General features: G+C 41.8%; 4 protein-coding genes across 8 annotated transcripts; 2 read left to right on the top strand and 2 right to left on the bottom strand.

Moving 5' to 3' along the window:
* Nucleotides 1-96: 96 nt before the first annotated feature.
* LOC124053201 (acylphosphatase-2-like) lies at nt 97-2,221 on the top strand. The gene is made up of 4 exons (XM_046378217.1): nt 97-485; nt 737-753; nt 1,006-1,115; nt 1,957-2,221. The coding sequence occupies exons 1-4, from the start codon at nt 389-391 to the stop codon at nt 2,069-2,071; spliced, it is 339 nt and encodes a 112-aa protein (XP_046234173.1). The 5' UTR covers nt 97-388; the 3' UTR covers nt 2,072-2,221.
* A 5,352-nt stretch (nt 2,222-7,573) lies between these two features.
* On the bottom strand, nt 7,574-13,141 carry LOC124053168 (reticulon-3-B-like). 3 transcript variants are annotated; one of them, XM_046378162.1, is made up of 9 exons: nt 13,042-13,141; nt 12,397-12,578; nt 11,266-11,416; nt 10,220-10,276; nt 9,864-10,002; nt 9,254-9,323; nt 9,115-9,161; nt 8,082-8,140; nt 7,574-7,738 (listed from the first exon to the last, which is right to left on the bottom strand). In XM_046378162.1, the coding sequence occupies exons 2-9, from the start codon at nt 12,488-12,490 to the stop codon at nt 7,690-7,692; spliced, it is 666 nt and encodes a 221-aa protein (XP_046234118.1). In that variant the 5' UTR covers nt 12,491-12,578; nt 13,042-13,141; the 3' UTR covers nt 7,574-7,689. The 3 variants fall into 3 exon arrangements, with proteins under 3 accessions (XP_046234118.1, XP_046234129.1, XP_046234136.1); XM_046378173.1 differs by having other exon boundaries at nt 13,072-13,139; XM_046378180.1 differs by lacking the exon at nt 13,042-13,141 and adding an exon at nt 12,157-12,243 and having other exon boundaries at nt 12,397-12,935.
* Nucleotides 12,937-19,116, bottom strand: LOC124053155 (serine/arginine-rich splicing factor 7-like). Of its 3 annotated transcripts, XM_046378143.1 has the most exons (9): nt 18,687-19,116; nt 17,303-17,483; nt 16,744-16,923; nt 14,992-15,054; nt 14,246-14,335; nt 14,038-14,133; nt 13,804-13,848; nt 13,525-13,571; nt 13,042-13,141 (listed from the first exon to the last, which is right to left on the bottom strand). In XM_046378143.1, the coding sequence occupies exons 1-8, from the start codon at nt 18,712-18,714 to the stop codon at nt 13,535-13,537; spliced, it is 720 nt and encodes a 239-aa protein (XP_046234099.1). In that variant the 5' UTR covers nt 18,715-19,116; the 3' UTR covers nt 13,042-13,141; nt 13,525-13,534. The 3 variants fall into 3 exon arrangements, with proteins under 3 accessions (XP_046234106.1, XP_046234099.1, XP_046234090.1); XM_046378134.1 differs by lacking the exon at nt 13,042-13,141 and having other exon boundaries at nt 13,148-13,571; nt 18,687-18,843; XM_046378150.1 differs by lacking the exons at nt 16,744-16,923; nt 17,303-17,483; nt 18,687-19,116 and having other exon boundaries at nt 12,937-13,141; nt 14,992-15,246.
* Nucleotides 19,117-19,257: 141 nt separating this feature from the next.
* On the top strand, nt 19,258-20,404 carry gemin6 (gem (nuclear organelle) associated protein 6). The gene is made up of 2 exons (XM_046378194.1): nt 19,258-19,501; nt 19,799-20,404. The coding sequence occupies exons 1-2, from the start codon at nt 19,371-19,373 to the stop codon at nt 20,160-20,162; spliced, it is 495 nt and encodes a 164-aa protein (XP_046234150.1). The 5' UTR covers nt 19,258-19,370; the 3' UTR covers nt 20,163-20,404.
* The last annotated feature ends 249 nt before the right edge of the window (nt 20,405-20,653 follow it).

Here is a 20,653-nt window from a genome sequence, read left to right as displayed (position 1 = left end):
TCCATGTATTTGAACTTTTTTATATAATTAACAAGTTCAATAGAAAATATCTAAAAATACAAGTAAAACTTAGCGAAGAGACAAATAGGAACATTATTAACCTGTGTGTTAAAGGCTTGACGAGACTTCTACTTTTCTTTTCATGCACTGACAGGAAGTCTTCCCCACTGTCACATGTGGTTACGGCAGAGATTACCTTCAAAATCAATTAATCGTGACTGCTCAGCATATTGAACACATTTTCAGCTGAACAGTGATGCTCTTATTTTGAAAGACACTGAAGAAAGGCGCTCATATTTTGTCACATGTTAAAGGAAGGTGCTGTGTCAGATGTCAGAGATAAAAATAGACTAATCTCAGTGTAGAGTTAAATTTAAGGTGGGCTGACATGTTTCTGTCTGTGCTTTTATTTTGCTTCTTTAATGTCAACATGTCAGAAAACAAATTGACTTCAGTGGATTTTGAGATTTTTGGGAATGTGCAGGGTAGGTCACGTATACGTTTATTTGATTCGATAAAGGGTTAAGGTTATGTAAGTTAAAATAAAGTCAAGCTGTTTACATTAAGAATTATTGTTATATAAATTAATATTTCTGCAAAGAAAGACTGCTTTTATCTTAAAATGGCTGATCTCATATTAAAAAAATGTTCAAGCAGCTTTATAGTTTTCTGTTTATATGACCATACAATGTTGTGTTCATTATGAGAGATTAATGAGGTGTTGGTCTGTTTTCAGGTGTTTGCTTCAGAATGGTGAGCTGCATGTGAAACTTCTCTTACTTCAATATTCATACTGATATTCACCATATAATGACAACATGTCAGAACAAGTATTGTTCAGACTGCTTTACTTCAACATCAGAGGTTTATGTTGAAAGTTTCATCGGTGATTGATGAATGAATGGACAGTCAGTCCACTTTTGTTGGCTCTTTTTGTGCGTTTTCATGTTGATTCTGTAAGACTGAATTCAGTAAACTGAAACATGTTGCTGATGTGCCTGTCAGTACACTGAGGATCAGGGTCGCAGTCTGGGACTCAGTGGCTGGGTGAAGAACACCAGACAGGGGACAGTGATTGGCCAAATCCAGGGACCTCCGGACAAAGTCAGAGACATGTGAGTCTGTGATGTTCAGAGATGATTTAATGTGAATTCCTGAATATTAAATGTGCTCCCAGTTTTTAAAGTATTGAAGTGTTATGATGATGTCACTAAATGGGGGACCCAATGTGCAGACACTGAGGGATGAACAAAAACATACTTTAATTAACTGACTAGAGAACAGAAGGATTAGGGTTAGGGTTAGGCCGACAAAAGGCAACGGAGAGTCCAGGGAGGCCCAAACAACAAACCATCCAAACAGGGAAGATCCAACCAAACCAAAAACAACACTGGGAACAAAGGAAGTACAGACGAACTGAGAACACACAAGGAGACCACAAGTATACAAAGGGAAGGTAACAAGACACAGGTGGAAACAATCTGGGTGGGGCAAGCAATCACACAGAAGGGAAAACAGACAAAGACAGGAAATGAAAACAGGACAAGAGGGGACAAATAATACAAAATAAAACAGGAAACTAAACAGAAATGAAACTACTTTTGAGTCAAAAATGTTTAAAGTGCAGTTACAGGAACAATATGATCATATGGATTATAATTATAACATACTAATTATCTGTCCACCTCGATGGGTCTCATTCCTATAAAGCAGCGTTTCCCAACCTTTTTAGGGCCATACCACATATCTTACATTAAGATCGCGCACCATGTCACCGGGCAAAAATGATTAGATCAGCTGGCTCCGCCCGCCACCACACGCTGCCCGCCCAGAGTACAGATCAGGTGAAGCCGGAAGCTTACTGAGGGCCCAGGACAACCTGGAAACGAGATCAGTCATCATAATAAAAAAGAAAAGCCGACACAGATAATCCACAATTCTTCTTATGTTTTTCAGGAAACTCTGGCTGAAGAACGTTGGCAGTCCGAGCTCTCGAATCGACCGAGCTGTCTTTTCCAATGAGAGAGACATTTCTAAACTAGAGATCCATGGCTTCTCCACCCACTACTGAGCACGCTCAGACATCTCTGAGGTGGTATCATCACTGATGTCGTGCCAAAAAAATTTACATATATATATTTGCTGTCACTAAAAAAGAATCAATTATTCAAGAGAAGATGTTGATCAATGAGTACTGAAGTCAGTAAAACCTCTGCCCATCCTCTGGTATCTCTAGTGTCTCAGATTATTTTAGATACTTTTTATGTGCTTTAGCTATTAGTGTAAATTGTCAAATAGGGTCAGCATCACTGACCCAAAGGCTGAGCCCCCGATGCAGAGTCAAAAAGGGCAAGCAGGTGAGGCAGAGGTCCGAGCAATAGCCTTTAATTTCGAAGCCAAACTCAAAAAGCACACTCTTACTGTGTCATGGGATCAACGATAAACTGTGGCAAAAACAACTCCTGGCATGGCAAGACAAGGTAAAAAGGTTTCCTGGCATGAACACACAGGCACACAAAAGTAACACTCTGACGAAGGTGACTGGGAACACAAGGACTAAATAAACAAGATAACAAGACACAGGTGACACACATCAGGAGGGAGAAAGCAATCAAGAAAACCAAAAACAAAGCTACATGAAAACAGGGCACACGGGGAAGAGACGCTTTCAAAATAAAACAGGACATGACATAACCCTTGAACATAAAACATGGAAACACATGACAAGACAAACATGAAACATGGCACATGGACTGAAATCAAAAGACAAAGCATAACAAAAAACACCAGGCATGACATAAATAATGATAAGAAAGGTGTTTATTTGTTGAAGCTTTGTGGGAAGTTATAGTACAGCATAAAAACACGCAGAAAGTCAAATTATTAACAGTGAGACATGTTCTGAAACACATATTTTAACAAATTAAGAAATAAGTCTTTTGTCTTTTTTTCACAAGTTGACTTAAAACTCCTTTAAGTCAACTTGTGAAAAATGGGAACAGAAACCAAAGTTTTGGGTTTATATTTTGTTGAGTGAATTTGTGTTCATTCATCTGTTCTCATAAAACGTGCACATTTACTACATTACTGTACAACCTGCCTCCAATAGAGATTACAACTATATGTTAACTTCTGCACCACTGTGTTTTAAATTCTCATTTTCAGACTTCTGTAATTGTCTTTTTATATGTACGCTCCTTCAAGAGCGCTGACCTCTACCAGGTAACATATGAAGAAGCAACTGGTGTAGTGCCACCACCACTAGCAGAGATGAGCAAACTTTTTAATAACTCAGTTTTGGATAGTCTCAGGTTTCCTTGCGATTCAGACAATAACTGTGAGTGATGGTCTTGTAACTGAGCATCTTGGGTTCACCTAAATGTATCAACTCAGTAAGGAAACCACAAACACAATGAAACCCAAACTTAAGTTTGCCTGTGGGACACAATGCATCTGCTCACTTCACGTCAGTATAGAAGTGTTCAACAGATCATTAATTTGGTGATGACTGTAATGAACTCTGTAGTCAGAGCACAAATATTATGTTTCTCATGTCTTGACAGCTTGTGATCAACATACTGGAATACTTCTATTTGAGTACATTTTCAAATGCACGACTTTTACTTGTAACAGAGTACTTCTACCACTTTTCAGGGCTGCCAATAAAACCTGAACCCTAAAGAACCCAAAACCAGAACGTACAGGTAGATAGTGAAGCTAACAGGAACAGATGTCATTATTGATCTGATCACTCCATTAACATGAACAGTTACTGATCTAGCGTTGGACTTGTTGTGAAGGCTAACGAGCCGCTGAAATGAGGACTGCAACAGCAGAACACTCAACGCTGGAACATCAAGTTTAACAAGGGACTTTATTAAAAAAGAAAAAAAAAATAAGAAGAGTCTTAGCTGAGCTAAGAGTCCCAGTTTAGGGACAGACAGCCACTCCCCACTGAGAATACACAAACCCTTTCACAAACCCTGTCTGTGACACCTCTCATCCTCAGGCTCACACAAAGACATAAATACATCTTGCTTTCAATCGCTCTTGCTCAGTTAGCTTGGAGCTGCTAGCTCTCCTGTAGGACCGTGACTACCAACTAAAAGACTTTCTTTGTCTCATTTGTTTCTCTTCACCAGACTCAAGGAGATCTATTTTTTCCGTGAGAGTAATGCTTATACGTGACATCTGACAGTTACAGAAAACCTGTGACTACATTACATTAGAAACATTTATTACATATTAATATACTGATATTTAGAGTGTTACCTAAACAATACTGTTTCAGAACTGTTTTGTTGTCCATGCTTGATTGAGAATTGGACTGGCTCCTAAGAAGTTCTGAATTCAGGTCAAGGTGCAGTCTGTCTCCAGATGTGTAGATATTTGTAGATATAATTTCTGGCAACCTTTCTGACATATATTTCAAGAAGCTTTTATCTTTGAAGATTTTGTTATCAAATCTCCAGGTGTGAGCACTTTTACAGTGATTAAATCTGATGTCACTTATCAAAATATTATGGTAATACAAGGTTACAACATTGGGAATCAAATTAGAGTCTAACAGCATGAAGTCGGTCCTCGAGTAGAAATTATGTACTGGGGAAAAAAAGGAACAAGTTCTAGGGGCCAGGTTGTGTTATGCATCTGTGATCAAATGATACGTGTTTCAGAATCAGAATCAGAGTCAGGATTCCTTTATTTATCCCCGAGGGGAAATTCTTTTTTGCACAGACTTTGCACTTGCAGTTTTCCCGACCAAGAAAAGAAAATGAAAGATATAAAATAGGATAAACAACAAGATAAGTATAAATCTAAAAAAATACAGGTATTTACATGTGTACATATATACATTGTATATATAAAAGTATGTGTGTCTGTCACAGTGCAGAGTTTATGTCATGCCTGGTTTTTGATTATGCTTTGTCTTTTGATTTCGGTCCATGTGCCATGTTTCATGTTTGTCTTGTCATGTGTTTCCATGTATTATGTTCAAGGTTTTTGTCATGTCCTGTTTTATTTTGAAAAGCGTCACTTCCCCTGTGTATCCTGTTTTTCTTATAGCTTTGCTTTTAGTTTTCCTGATTGCTTTCTCCCTCCTGATGTGTGTCACCTGTGTCTCGCTGTCTTGTCTGCCTACCTGCTCCTTAGACTCTGCATCGGGGTTCAGTATATTTCTGCGTCAGCGACGCCTACCAATTCTTGACAGTTTAACAGTTTGATGGCGACAGGCAGGAATGATTTCCTGTGTCGCTCTGTGGTGCATCATGGGAGTCAGAGTCTTTTACTGAACGAGCTCCTGTAGCTGATCAGCACATTGTGGAGAGGGTGAGAGGGAAAGTCCAGTATCGTCCTTATTTTGGACAACATCCTCCTCTCAGACACCACTGTCAGAGAGTCCAGTTCCTCTCCCACAACATGGTGGCCTTCTTGATGATTCTATTGAGTCTGTTAGTGTCCCTCACCCTCAGGCAGCTGCCCCAGCAGACAGCAGCATATGTGATGGCACTGGACACCACCGACTCATAGAACATCCTCAGCATCGTCCTGCAGATGTTGAAGGACCTCAGCCGCCTCAGAAAATAAAGGCAGCTCTGGCTCTTTCTGTACACAGTGTAAACAGTTTACAGAAATAATAATAATAACTTCTCCTCTGGCTCTAGCCCCAAAATTTGATTGGAATACTTGTATTTCCCAACCCATGCGTAATTTTTGTTTGACTGTATTTTTAATGTGTGTCTCCTGTAGATAAATGATATCTGCTTTTAAACTTTTCAAATGCGCCAGCATTTTCCCTCTCTTGACTGGATGATTTAGTCCTCTGATGTTCCAGCTCACACTTCTTGCAACATCACCACTATTTGAAGGCAGAATAATCATACATATTAATCTGATACACATTAATTATACCCCAGTGTGCTGTAAATGTTCCGCCATTGAAGTACCAGAACACTTGAGATGCTGCACTGTAACTGTGGTATCTTAGAGTTGAGGCTCCAGGCCACAAAGATCAAAGATTCTAAGTCTTAGCTGTGTTCAGTCTTTCAGGAAAAATCCTCATGTTCAAAAACCAACAGAAGACAGAGTTCTGAGCAGCAAAGACTTTAATGTCCACAAGAAAGGAGAACCATAACCCTGACCCTCTGCATCTGGCTCTGATGCTGTCGAATCACTGCCTTTGTTTCATTACTGGTGGACCCAGGTCCAGGAAGATGTATAGGTGTGCGCCCTCGTATTGTAGGGGAAACTTCTGTAAAGAGAGTGTCAGGATGTGCTCCTTGACTTGATTAAGATGGATCCGTGTGATGATTTGGTGTGGAGGGCCATCAGCTACATTTGCCCTGCTGCGGATCCTGTGTGCGTGGTCAACCTTGATGGGTTTGTTGCTAAAGTTTTCTTCTCCCAGCAGCTTTGGGATGAATTTAACAACAAAGTCTGTGGGGTTACCCTTTTCCATTCCCTCTTTGACTCCAATAATGCAAATGTTTTGCCTCCTGGAGCGTGAGACTAAGTGATCCAGTCTCTCGTCGAGTGATTGGGCTGTGTCCTCCCATCTTGCACATCTTGTCTTCCAAGGCTTTGAGTCAGGACTTGTGCTCATTCAGACCGTTTTCATTTGAAGTAACTCTCGCCTCAACATCTGCCATTGCTTGCTTCAGAGAGATATTTGGAGTGTGTCAAACCTCGACATTCTGGCTCAGCCGGTTGACGGCAGACTGCTGCAGTTTGTCTCTCGCTCCTGGTGTAGTAAGCTAGCAGCGAATGTGCCTTCCATGTGGTTGCCTCTAGCATTAGCCTCACTGTCAGCACTGTCAGCGGGTTGTTTATTGGATCCTTTGGTTTTAGTTATTTTCCTCATCATTCCTTTAGGCGTCTCTGACGGTTGCTATCAAGCTTTTAAAAGTTGTTCTCGTTAAATTGAGTTTTTAAATTGTTTAACTTGTATGAGGGAGCGGAGCCTTACTTGAACACGTCTATCTCATATCGCGCCCCCAGCGGTCTCTCCAGGTGACTTACCTTATGAAAATGTCGTCTGGTGTCTTCTGATTGGCTCAGAGTCCTACTGATGTCACTCAGGATGATGTCAGCTTGTTGGTAGAACAAAGAAACTTCCAGAGCAAGATTCACTTCCTGTTTAGAGGTGCAACACACACACAGAAATGCATACGTGCAAGACTTAATCGTGTGTGTGTAATCATGTGACCAGAAAAAGAGAGGAGGAGGTGGAAAAGGAGAGCAGAAGGAAGAGAAGAGGAAGAAAAGGAAAGGTGGAGGAATAGAGCAGCAACTCAGAGAAAAGAAAGAACTGAGTGAGTCGAGATGCTGGTCAACAAAAACACTGAGATGAGGTCATCCTATGATGTGATCACTGGGCCGAACGCCAAAAAGACTGCAGCTGCAAACAGGAGCTCTCACTCTGTCTGAAAACCAGGACACACAGCTAGAAGCAAGTTTCTCCTCTTCCTCCTCCAACAGCAGCTGATGTCTCACAGTTCTGACAGAAATGAAATTTTTCTTTTTTTCTTTAAGAAACAGACTTCAGAGAGAATAAAACAAACCACCAGAAAGCTGTTTATCAATTGAGATTTTATTTCAACATTTTAAGAATAAATTCAGCAGGTGAGTCACTGATAAATGGACCAATAAGAAGGGAGGTAGGATCCACAGTGTGTGTGGCTCAGGTGGTCACTCAGCTTTGGTTCTTTTCACGGCTCCAGGTAACCTGTCTTGCAGCCTAAAAACACAAAAACCGTCTGTTAGGGGCTTCAGTCCTTCTTGTTTGACCTCTCCTCACTGCAGGAGGAGTTGCACGAGTCACGCCTGTCGCACCCTTAAAGCAGCATGTTGTGGTTCGATGCTGTGAGTTGTTACACAGTGACTGAACAGTTAATGTTGTTGTCAAACTGAGAAATATGTGAGAGACTACTGACCTTCAACCTGTAATTCTGCAACACTACATTTACTAAAAACGTAATCAGATTACTGTATTGGCTCAGTGATGTGTTACTGCTTGGCACTGAACATGAGCTGCTGTGTTTGCAAATCAGGGATGAAACATGTTACTAAAGAGAACTCACTTGTGCAGCATCTCCTCCACTCTGGACTGAATCATCTCGATGTGATGATCAATCTGCGTCTGAAAACACACACAAATGCAAATGTGTAAGTTGTCTGGTGGACCCTCCTGCCTGCTGGAATATCAAAGGACCAGTCCACTGGTGTGATTAGTAAAGCCTGTTTACAACTCACGCCACTGACAACTGTTACCTAATTAATTCAAAGGGAATTGAGTAACAATTAATGTGATTTTTAAAAATGTGGCTGTTTCAACATGCTCAACATGATACATCATAATGAAAGACATCTGAACTGGTTTTTCTTTTCTTTTCTTTTCATTTTATATTGGTGTTAAACTGGCAAACGTGAGTCCTTCCTGGTGGTGCATTCAGGTGTTGAACTGAAGGTCTGACAACAGAGCATTCACCTGATGACAGTGCAGGTTTCATGGGGACTTTAATGACGTCTCATTGTAAACACACAGACAGCTTTGCAGCTCTAACAGCTTCCACTCTTCTGTGAAGGCTTTCCACAACATGTTGGAGTGTTTCTGTGGGAATTTGTGCCCATTCATGCAGTAGAGCATTTGTGAGGTCACACACTGATGTTGGACCAAAAGGCCTGGCTCACAATCTCCGTTCCAGTTCATCCCAAAGGTGTTGGATGGGGACGAGGTGTATCCCAATATTTTTGTCTATATAATGTACATATGAGACTCAACAGGGACAGCAAATAATCAGACACAAGTGTCACTAAAACTAGCCATAAATTAAACTTATTTGTACTGAATTATCAATGAAAAGTATTTTGCCAATTTCAGTGTGGACAACAGTTTGATAAACACACAAGAATCAGAATGTTTCCGTCACAGAGATACAAAGAAATAACATGCACCTCCACCATGGAAAAAGATTGTTTTACAAGTGACATCTTACGGGTTTTAAAATGCTGATGTGTGTTTTAAAGGGTGAAGAAACATATTTTGGGTTAAGCTGGGTATATCAACCTGAACTTTTCATTTAGATTAATAAGGATCAGCATGGTTGGCAGTACCTTCTTCTTCTGGTAGATCAGTGGAGTAGTGAAGAAAATGATGTCGGCTGGACAGAAAGAGAAAAATGACTCCTTTATTACAGTTGTTTGAAGCACAGTTTCCAATAGACTGAAATTAGTGAGTCAGCAGAAGCCTCACCAAGGATCAGGATTGTGACTCCATTAAAAATGGATCCAACATACGTCAACAACCACATGACTGCAGCCAGCTGAAATGTTTGGAGAACAAACAGTTGACAAATTTCTAGACCTGTTAACATACAAGCAAACCAAGTGGCCTGTGTTTTCATTACATGACTGTGATGTATGTATCTGTCTGTCAAAATAATCAGAAGCTGATGATTATATTCTGAATATACAAGGTTGTCATCTGAGGAACAGTCGAAGGAGAGGATCAAGTCAGGATTACGGTTGTAACTTTCAATGTCAGTGCATTATGATTTCCTGCCTGCCTGCCTGCCTGAGGTGAAGGCGGGTTCTGTTAGATGATCTGTGACAAACTATTAGAAAAATCAAAGAAACTCCCATAAAGCAAGACTCCTCACATATGATTTCAGTGATATGGAGCAGACGATGTCCACATTAGAGGGCATACTCATCTTCAAAATAAGTCTTATGTCCTGAATCTTGCAGAGCAAACCACTCCAGTCAGACTGATAACAGAGCTTGATGTTTTGTTTGGGCTCTTCAGTCAATGCCTAAAAAATGTTAGCTGCTCCTGCAGCTAACATAGTCTTCATCAAACTGACCTTCAGAGAGTCAACCAGGTCTTCAACCAGCAGCAGCCTTCTGGTCTGACTGCTGAACCAGTTCAGGTGGACCAGAGACTGATCCGCCAGCAGCCGGACCGACTCCGAGGACACAGAGATGTCCTTCTCTAACAGAGACCTGAAAGAAGACGGGACAAGACAGGAAGTTAGAATGGGACAGGAGGAGGAGGAAAGAGGAGGATTTATCTTGAAAATCAGTTATTATTTCAATTATTTCTCTTTTATCACATTGCACAAAAATAAAGAAATGTTGACTGATGTGTTAAAATCTGTAACCAACTGAGCAGCTGAACACAGAACAAACTCAGAATAATGTGAATGTATACGTGTGTTACCTGAATGGATGACCTTCGTCTGATTTCTGGACGGCCTGGATCACTGCTTTATAAACCCTACAGACAGGAAGCAGATGGCTATTAGGATGACATCATTTCCTGGTTCCGTGTTTTAAGGAACTCGACCTCTGTGTGCCCCCTTGAGAGACGTCTCAACTCCTGAGCAGAGAGGAGGCTTGTTGGAAGAGCTACGAGCGATAATGAACAGCTGCATGGTTTGAGGAAGACACCAAGCCGGAGAATACAAACCACTGAGGAGCAGGACTCCACAAGGGCCGTTTGTTGTTTAAGATGATCAGACTTGCTGACCTTAATTTGTGTGCTTATGTCAAGCGATGCCAAGTTTGTGAGAAGTATTTGCTTAAGCTGTGATATACACTTAATGCCATCCTGACAGAGACCATAGAATACAGCAGAGGCTTTAAGACAACAGGGGACAGAGGATATCATATTTAACTGACTTTAAAATGATTGCTCATTCAAGCCTCTCATCTCGACTCCTCCATTTGCATCTCAGACAGGAGGGACGAAGATGCAATTAGAGGATGCAAGGAAAGGAATCGAGGATGTACGAGCACAGAAATGAGAAGAGGAAACCAGAAACATGTCACATGTCTGTGACATGTGACTATTGCAGTGACAGTCATGATATCAGTAATCAGACTCACTGACACAAAGCTTAACAACGAGGACTTCCTGTCACTCGCACACTGAACACAACTGTTGGTTTTATCTAATTTATACATCATTTATACAACATTCAAAGATCCAGTTACAACATGTTCAGCAGCTGAGTGGAGAAATAATATATATATAAATAATTATTTATATTTATTTCTACAGTACCAAATCATAGTCAAAGTTTTCTCCTGGTGATTACCAAACTCTTTAATTTAGTCTTTAACACGGAGACCCAACATTCCCCCCATAAGCAAACAGATGTGGACACACATCCTGTACTTTCTGCTGGAGTGTGAGCACATACTGAAATAGGCATGTGTGCTGAGACGGTCACAGAATATCCCCCCACCCTACCCACCACCCACCTGAAGGTGATGGTGACACACAGGCAGGTGAGCAGCAGGTAGGACACCACGCTGATGACAGACAGGGTTGCAACGGAGACAAGAACCAGCAGCGACAGGCCGAAGGCGGCTGCCGTCTTCTTCGGTTCTTTCCAGTGGACGAGCTGTAAGGCTGTGGACGGTCGGAGTGTGGGATTTAATAAACACATATGTTGTCCTCACAGAGACATAAACATCATCACATACATAAAACAAACAGAGAAAACAGATCAATAACCCCAACCGCCCAGACAAGATTTCAGACAGGAAAACAGTTGCCCAATCTCAGCCAAGATCCAAACCAATCATCAATGAAATCGATCAGTTTTTAATTTTCATTAAGAATTTCTGTCCAGATGTCAAATGACCAGTAGCAGTAAGTAGTCTGGACACAGGAGACGTCTCAGTGCTGAGGTGGCAGCGATGATCAGGGATCAGCTGATCAATGGGAATCTGCACCGCTGATCCTTCAGCGCAGAATCAGGATCATCTGATCAATTTGAAGGTGTAATCCTGCCATCAGCAGCACATGTTGTATTTAAGCATGTTAAGGGTTAAACAGTCCTGAGCTGTTGGTGTGATTAAACTGCAGCAGCAGTAAGCAGCTTGTTTCAGAGCCAGAATGAGCTGAGTAATAAGGGACAGACGGTCAGCTGAGCAGGTTCAGCAGCAGGAGGACAATAGACCTTTGTGTCTGAATAAAGCTCCATTAACGTGCTAACGAACAGCCTCTGGCACCTGCAGGGCAGACAAATAACTGGTCAGAATGTTAAAGGGTCAGTCCACCCAAACTACAAACAGAGACTGATTGAAACGCTCATGTTCCAAACTTACTTCACCTCCACAGCGAAAATAAAAAATCTTTAACACTACCTGAAGCCTTTTTTATATACGCCCACATCTCCAACAGCATACTAAGACCTGACAGCCAGCCGATCAGCATCTGAGCTCACTGATCACCTGATCAGAACAGACACACTAATTAATCAAAGAGATATGACTGAGAGCTGACTTCTTATCTTGGTGTTTGGACTGAGTTCTTGTTCGTCTCACATGAGCATCTGTCTTTAAACTGAATGGAACCTGTGAACACATGCGACAGGTGAGTCCTACCTGAATGTGTCAATTCTTTGAGTGAGGAAGAGGAGGAGTTGTTGGATGATGATGAGGAATAGTCAGCGTGGCTGCTGCTGGTTGAATCGGCCATTTTCTTCTTCTCTTCTCTGTGGAGCTTAGAGTGAGCTCAGACTGAGCTGCTGCTGCTGGATGGCGTTATGACGGCATGCAGGGCGGGGCTTGTAAAAAAGGGGGCGTGGTCAGCAGTCAGAGCTCAGATGTTGCAACTTAAATGTGAATCTGCTGTTGATGTAAACAATTAAAACATGTTGATTCTTAAAATCCCAAAATGAACTGTTTTGCTTTCCTGAAACGATTTGTCTTCAAAGTGTGTCCCCGTTACACATTATGACAGTTTGACTGTCGTATTATTCAAGTCCAAATGACCCATTCCAACTCTCAGAGTGGTTGTGGATTCTTAATAATCGGATTATCTTCAGTGCATGCGTTTGAATGTTTCACATTCCTGACTGAGTGACTTGATGTAAAAAGCATAATGATCCTTTGTCTCCACATGTAGAAACAATCATCCATCATCCCTGCAGTTTTTGTTGCTTTATACTACAGTTAGTGAACAGATGAAACACATGGAAAGATGAATGGGGCTGAATGATTTCTATCACCCAGCAGGAAAAGAATTACCTGAAAGCAGCATCTTATAATCTGAGTCACCTTGTCTGGACCAGCTCAGGTGTGCAGCAGCAGCTTCCATGGTGATCTGACTCACCTCCTCACTGTAGGCCTTTCACAGTAGGTCCAAATAAGGCAAATTTAGTGCAGTAACACATCTAATGTTCTCTCAGTTTAAAATGTAGTTTTAGGGTCATTTTAATTCACGTTAAAGCTGACACCAGTGACCATCACAATATTCCCTTAGCAAGTCAGCAGTCAGATCACGATCAGATGGTGTAGAAATCTTTATTGAGTCTTCAGATGATCAGTGCAGCGAGACTGAGTGGACTAACAGGAAGTAAACTCACCTACAAACATGAAGATCAATAATAATAATAATAATAATGTTTTGAAAGAGACCACAGTCTGTTCATAAAAATCTCTGAAATACAACAATTAAATGTGTTCCAAATAAAATTAATTCACACAAACAGAGAAAAACAGAGAAAAAACCTTCAGATCATCAGACATCTCCAGGAGGACTGCCAGAGGACGAACGACTACCAGTCAGAAGACAGACAGACAAAGAGAGAGAGAGACAGGTCACAAGTATTACTCCACTAGAGGTTAAATACCTGGAACCCCCATCAATCTCAGAACTGAAGAAGCCTTTCAGATTCGAGGTGAAACATCTTCAACAACCTCAAGATATCTGGTTGCCTTCGCTTCTAGCACTTCAACTCCCACGACATGGTTGACTAAGAACCTACATCGACAAACCTGGTGACTCACCTTCTAGCTGGAGATCCAGATCGAGAGTGACCCATTGATCCAGACCTGAGGGTAAACAGGAGGTCAAATTAATTATGACACCACACTTAATACTAATCCTGTAAAGTTAACCACTAAGCTGTGACATGAAACCAGATGACGACATACACATTCAGTGCAACCATCAGTTCTGATCATTTGACATCTGGACTTCGTGTACAGAGCTGTGACAGTCCTGACTGATTCATCACCCACCTGCTCCAGTCTCGAGATCTAGACCTAGACTTAGACCTGGACCGGGATCGGGATCTGGATCTGGATCGGGATGTGGATTGGGATCTGGATGTGGACCTGGAAGAGAAACAGTATTATAGTTATTTAAATATTAAACCGGATTTTCTCTGATTACAGCAGTGTTTTGCTGTTGGGCATGAGTGTGACAGCATCATCATCTGATTCTAACCTGGACTTCCTGGATGTAGCAGATCGGGATCTCCTGGGAGAGACTGAACGGGAACCCCGAGGAGAGAAGGACCTGGACCTGGATCTGGATCTGATGATCACACAGAATCTTGAGAAGGGTCAACATTAGCACTTCACACGTCACTCATTGATCCAAACTGTTCAGAAAAATCTCTTCAGAACTGACAGAAACCAGACACAAAACAACCATAATGAGGTGAACTTCTGAGTGCTTTCCTGTTTTTACAAACCAATCTGAAAAATGTAAAAATTAAATGTTAATAAGTGATCACACAATCAGACACACATAATCCAAGCATACAACTTCGATTGTACTTTTCTGCATTCTGGTAGGTCTGACCTGTGCTGAACTGTTGTCAAATGCAGGTCAGTATCTGAACCTTTGCCCGGCAGTCACTTAGCTTAGATTAGCATTGAGAATAGAAACAGAGGAAGCCTGGTTGTCCAAAGATATCAAAATCAACCTACCAGCTCCTTGACAGTTCACTGATTGCTACGAGACATCTGGTCTCCCAGCAGTAAGAACAAAACTAAAAAAAATTATTTTTAGTACAATTACAAATAGCATCCTGTTTTCCCTTTCATTTAAAAAAAAAGAAAAGAACATATGACAAAATGAGCCAGACTGGACGATGATCCATACTGTTATGCAACAATATTTATTGTAAAACTGTGGTTGTCCAAAGTCAGAGCCCTGCAGAAAAACCTGACCAGGATGTGACTCACCTCCTCCCTCGGCTCCTGCTGCGGGAGTAACGCCTCCCGCGGGACCTGGAGTGAGACCTGGACCTGGACCCGAACCAGAACCAAGAGAGCAGCAGTCAGAGGAGGACCAGAGAGAGTCCACATTAGAAAGTGATGCAGTCTGACTGTAAAGTACAGCTGGTAGACTAACGTTACTCATGCACAGTAGAAAAGGTGTGAACAGAAAGAACACAACAACACTGGAGTTATTCAGTAAAAACAGGAGTGTTTGATGAAATAAACCTTTTGCAGGTCAGCCCTCTTTGGACCAGGTCTAGCAGATCTAGATGATCTAGAAGATTTCTAACGATGATCGTACTGACAGCCAAATCACTTGATTGAGACTTGATAGAAGCGAGTCAGGTTTTTCTAGAAGGGACCGCGGTCCAGCGGGTCTTTTCCTCGTTACATTACTGTTGGCCAAATTAACAAGGCGGATCCTGGTATGTCTCTGTGCCCACTAAAATCTTTAAGCAGTTCTGTTCGGCCTCAGCCTGGCAGAAAAAAACTTTAGTCAAGATGCTCTCATGAAATCTTTTATGGATCTGAATCAAACGATGAGACCTGAAAGGTTTTGACCAACTGTTAAAAAAATATCTCACAACATTTCAAGTCACAAGTGAATATGAACAAGTTAACAAGTTTAACACAAAGATCAATAAGCATTAAACAGACTGAGCTGCAGACCTGGATCCCACAGGACAGCTACTGGGTCTGATCACAGACCAGATTCACGAAGAGGACAGGGTTTAATGTGTAACATGACATCATGTGAATGACAAACTACAGCCATGTCACATGATCTAAATGTAAACTGCAGCTGGACAGAATCAAATCAAAGACGAAGTGTGTAGATCACGTATTGACCGATCTGATAACAGTTTGTTCATCCAATCAGGTTGCAGGGTGACTGAGTGGAGGAGGGGGCCCTAAGATCCCAGGTTTGATGATGATTTCCTGTTGGACTCAGGTCTGACAGCCATTCAAATCGGGAAAAAAAACATTGGGAAAAAAGCTCAACAACAAACTGACCTCAAGTCTGTTTTAAACTGATCATCAGTCATCTCTCATGTTTTATGTACATTACATTTTGAAAAAAATGTATCATTTTTAAAACATCATCAGTTTTAAGATTAATGAGTTTGTTTCAACACGGTGCAGAGAGATGATCACACTGTCACAACCTGCACTCCCTGAAAAAATACTAACTCGGTTTGGAAACATGAAACTGATTTCAGAAGGCTCAACACCATCCAGGACGTCAAACTGACTCCAGATCAGTCAGAGACAGAAGCTACAGTGAATCGGCTCATCACCTGGAGATCTGGCAGACGTCATGAATGTGTTCAGTGTTTTAACCCTCACATAACCGACTGTGAAGAAGTCATCTGTAGCAGCAGGACCTGTGCAACTGGTCTAAAGAAACCTCATTCTGGTCCTTCACAAGGTTCACTGATCACTGATCTGATCACCCTGATGGATCATCTGTCTGCAGCTTCCTTCTCATACAAATGAGGGAGGATTCAAAAGTGAGCAGCAGGGTCGTTAATTTAAGTTTGATTCATAATTATAATCTGAAAACATGACAAAAAACAAAGTTCAGACTGATAAATAGCAGTTAAACACGTTTCATGGTTTTCCTTCACTTTAAATTTGTCAGAATCCATTTGCTCTCACTTAAAAGTGCACATCAATATGGTGTGGCGCCACAGTCATGGTGGTCGTCATGGTTACCTGCTCCTCCGGTGCCGACGGCTGTAGCGATGACAGTCGTAGGCATAGTGGCCTTTCTCTCCACACTCGTAACACTTATCATTGGGGTCAAAAGGTCGTCTGGTGGGAGGTCGGTCAAAGCGAGAGCGGCGAGGACTCCCAGTGGAGAGTTCAACCCGCACACGACTCCCACAGATCAATCTGCGACAATCAATGAGATAAGTCAGGCCATCCACTCAACACAGGTGTGTCTGTCTCGTTTCATTAGCGTTCACTGCAAACTGATTCACTGGGTGATTTAATAAATTCTGTTGACTCTCCTCAAACCGCGACACAAACTTTCATATTTTAGTCTCAGTCCTGATGCTCATCCAGCAACACGCATTTTCAAAAGTTTTTCTTGCTGAAAATTAAAGGTAATTTGTCCAGGCTTTCAAAGAAGCCAGGAAACACTGAACGTATAGACCTTGCAGTGTGGGCGGTCGCGGGTCACTAACAGCCAAGTATAATGGGGGTCAGGGTTTAGAGGTTAGGGTCATCAGAACCAGCTGCGTGTAAACCTGACACATTGAATACTGACTTGCCATCTAACCCTCGGACGGCGTCGTCAGCATCTCGTGCATCTTCAAACTCTACGAAGGCAAACCCTGGTGGGTTCCTGGCGATCCAGACAGTCCTGAGGGGTCCGTAGTACTGGAAGGCTCGCTCCAGTTCACCTTTCCCTGCCCCCGTACCCAGGTTTCCCACATACACCTTTGTCTCTGTGGAGGACACAGATACAACTCTAACAGCCAATCAGACGCTTGCTATACAGCTCAAATGTTAACATATCATCTGTAAGCCTGGCCAAAGACAAATAAAGGTTTTATTCAAATGTTATTTAAATGTTGCCTGATTCTTTCTGGGTCTGCTCTCACTCTGTACAGTGCAACCAAACTCCATTCAAAATTCTGTTGATTTTAGACACAGTATGTAGCTTCTGTCACTGGAGTCTATCAATAATAACAAAATACATAGTTTGATGGCGTAGCGAAGCAGTGTGGGATCCGTCTTCACTGATGATGTGACTCAGGCAACAACACAACAACGAGTGCAAACACACTTTACACAAAAGATGCAAAGTTTCATTCAGTAATGACTTCTTGACTCTGCGACTGCGCCTCTGCTGGAGGTTTCAGTGACACAAAATGAAATGCACTGCTAGCTTGACTACAACTACAGATTTCACTGGTTTTAACTTTGGCTTTTCGATTTTTTACATTTTTCCAGTAAGGTTAGTACTCGACTCAAATAAATACGTAACAAAGGTCTCAACAATTTCAGACATTTTAATATAAAAATTACATATTAGATATTTAAAGCCTCTTGGTTTCAAATATAAAATTAAGATTCAGGGAAATTATGAAAATAATACACCATTCATAAAGATAGAAGACAAATTTATATAAAATGTCAATTACAAATTGGAGAGAGTGACACAATGATCCATTAAAATACAACTAATTAATTATAAATATAGACATTATTTATTTACTTGGTGTATGTAAATGTCGTGTTCTTTAAAGATATGATCAAATATCTGATAATCATGATGACAAACTAAAATCAACAAACACAAACTTCGTCACTAAAACAAGTTACTGGCTAACTGCGGCTAGCTGAAGCTAACAGAGCCGCTGTTATCCGACAGAAAAGGTTCTCTTTATTACAAATATAATATTTGACTTTAATGGAAACAAGTGCTGTGTAAGATGAACAAGAACAGTTATTTCAGCTAACCGGTTTGCTGAATTAAAATGAAACTCGTCTTTACATTCAGACACACTGACAGGCTAACGTGTCAGCCACTCAGTGCCACAGTAAACTAATCTGACGAACCAATGAAGCTAACTGAGCTAGCCTCGGTCCACGAGAAGGGACGGTCCGGTACCGACATCTGAAAACACGGAGCAGGCTACAGTTACCTCCTCCGTACCGACCGTATCGGGACATCTTCTGAGGGGTCCGCTGAGTCCGCTCACTGTGCGGGTCAGCTTGGCTTTGCTGCTACCTTTGAGACGGTAACTGTGGCGGAAGTAAAGTCAACGACAGTAAAAATCAGACAACAAACCACTTCCTGTCAGAATCCTTGCTAATTTGGCCTCTGCGGTTGTAAATTATTCGTTAAATGTTGGGTTAAAATGAAATTATTAATGCGTTTTGACAGCACTTTATATTTTTTAACTTAATGTAATATCTTTTTATCTCAGTATTACTTTTGATTAATTGGTTTTATGTTCCTTTTTGTTGCGATTTTAAAATTTCTACTTTATTTCCTTTTTTAACAAATTGGATGTGAAACACATGTATTTGTTTCATTTAGTTTATTTTATTTGTTTGACTCGTTATGCATTTGTATAAACTGAACTTAAAATTAAGTTATAAAACGAAGGCTCGTGTTTTACTGGATTCTGTTCTTCACCTACACTGGGCGGCAGCAGCCCACTCAGGACAGTCAGGCGGAAGCGGAACCTTTGTTTTAGCTTTGTGTTTCCTACGGAGGGTTTTAAAGCTTCCGTTGGAGAGAAATGCAGGCGGCCGCGCTTCCGTTGTATTGATTATTGTTTTCATGTTGACCCGTCAGGTCGGTGGTAATCGTGAGGACGGTGATGGAGTGCGGCTGGCCTCTGTTAGGTCCGCTGCAGTGGATTCGTTACGTCAACAAACAGGTGATGGTGAAGGCGGGAAAAGATGAAGCGCACAGCGGCTGGCTGCACACCGTGGACCCAGTGTCCGCCAGGTGAACGACGACGCACACACACACACACACACACGCTGTCTTTACACAGAATATAAGAAAGCTGTTCAGCACTGACAGGTCGGGGTGTGTGCAGGTCCGAGTGCTGCTTCCTAACTGTCGGAGGCTCAAGTCTTTCTGGGATTTTTTAGTGTCAGCATGAAAACAGGTCACTTGTTTTTATCTCGCAACAGAGTGTTGAAAAACAACAGGAAGTGATGTCACACCTCCTGCTGCTGTGTTGCTGATCCAGGACTGATGTGGATCTGGTCTGAATCTGTATCTCTGACTCCCTTGTAGTCTGGTCCTGGTGAGCTTCAGGGTGGAGGGGGCAGTGTCTGTGCAGGTGGTGATGGGTCATGCTGTGGAACAGGTGGAAGTCCTGCAGGAAGCAGATGAGGAGACCACCGAGCGTCTCCAGACCGTATTCTTCCCCCAAAGGATGCATGGACTGGACCCAGAGGAGCTGAGGAGGCGGAGAGGGAGCATCCAGAGGTGGCTGGAGAAGAATCGGGTCCCCGTGAAGGAGGACGGGGAAATGCTGAGGGTGGCAGGGGTCCTGACTATCACAGCCCCCTATGGACCTGAGGACTGCTGCAGCTCTAACGAGATCATTCTGGGCCGCATTCAGAAACTGATTCAGAGTTCACATAATCTAGACTAATCCAGATGTCCCTGCAGGACTGAAAACTTTTAAAACCTGTCAGGATGGTCAAATCCACCAAACTGATACCTGCTGTGCCTCTTGACCATCCAGAGTGCAGGTTGATGTGGTGGTTCAGATGTCACAGAACTCGGCTGGATTCCAACCTGTGACGTCACCTTCGACATATTGTGCATCAGGATGTCTCTGTCAAACATCTGAACTCTTTATTTTGTTTGTTCAGATTAAAGTTTTCTCTCTGACTTCCTGTTTCATCATTTTGTTAAAATAAAATTGAAAACTCAGAGATTTGATGTAAAAATAACTCATCTGTTTTCTGACCTTCAGTGATAACTTGGACAAAAAGTCCAATTGGAGGATAAATATTAATATTTAAATATAAATATTAATTTCAGCTGCACACAAACAGGTCAGACATTTCAGAAGATGTTTACACAGCACCAGTTAAACCAGCTGAATCTGGTTCACCGCCTCATTCAGCGAGCTAACAA

Source organism: Scatophagus argus, chromosome 2 (assembly GCF_020382885.2).
Source record: "Scatophagus argus isolate fScaArg1 chromosome 2, fScaArg1.pri, whole genome shotgun sequence".
Lineage (NCBI taxonomy): Eukaryota > Metazoa > Chordata > Actinopteri > Scatophagidae > Scatophagus > Scatophagus argus.
The sequence above is the reverse complement of the archived record's forward strand: the minus strand, read 5'-3'. Positions and strand labels throughout refer to the sequence as shown.

Excerpts from the sequence above, each read along its gene's own strand:
- LOC124053201 (XM_046378217.1), top strand. The coding sequence starts at position 389 with ATGTTTCTGTCTGTGCTTTTATTTTGCTTCTTTAATGTCAACATGTCA. Across the intron at positions 1,116-1,956 it reads CCGGACAAAGTCAGAGACAT|GAAACTCTGGCTGAAGAACG; the intron begins GTGAGTCTGTGA and ends TATGTTTTTCAG.
- LOC124053168 (XM_046378162.1), bottom strand. The coding sequence starts at position 12,490 with ATGGCCGATTCAACCAGCAGCAGCCACGCTGACTATTCCTCATCATCA. Across the intron at positions 11,417-12,396 it reads CAAAGAATTGACACATTCAG|CCTTACAGCTCGTCCACTGG; the intron begins GTAGGACTCACC and ends GACCGTCCACAG. Across the intron at positions 10,003-10,219 it reads GACGAAGGTCATCCATTCAG|GTCTCTGTTAGAGAAGGACA; the intron begins GTAACACACGTA and ends GTCTTCTTTCAG.
- LOC124053155 (XM_046378143.1), bottom strand. The coding sequence starts at position 18,714 with ATGTCCCGATACGGTCGGTACGGAGGAG. Across the intron at positions 14,336-14,991 it reads AGCAGGAGCCGAGGGAGGAG|ATCCAGATCCAGGTCCAGGT; the intron begins GTGAGTCACATC and ends TGTGATCATCAG. Across the intron at positions 13,572-13,803 it reads TCTGGATCTCCAGCTAGAAG|TCGTTCGTCCTCTGGCAGTC; the intron begins GTGAGTCACCAG and ends TCTGACTGGTAG.
- gemin6 (XM_046378194.1), top strand. The coding sequence starts at position 19,371 with ATGGAGTGCGGCTGGCCTCTGTTAGGTCCGCTGCAGTGGATTCGTTAC. Across the intron at positions 19,502-19,798 it reads GTGGACCCAGTGTCCGCCAG|TCTGGTCCTGGTGAGCTTCA; the intron begins GTGAACGACGAC and ends ACTCCCTTGTAG.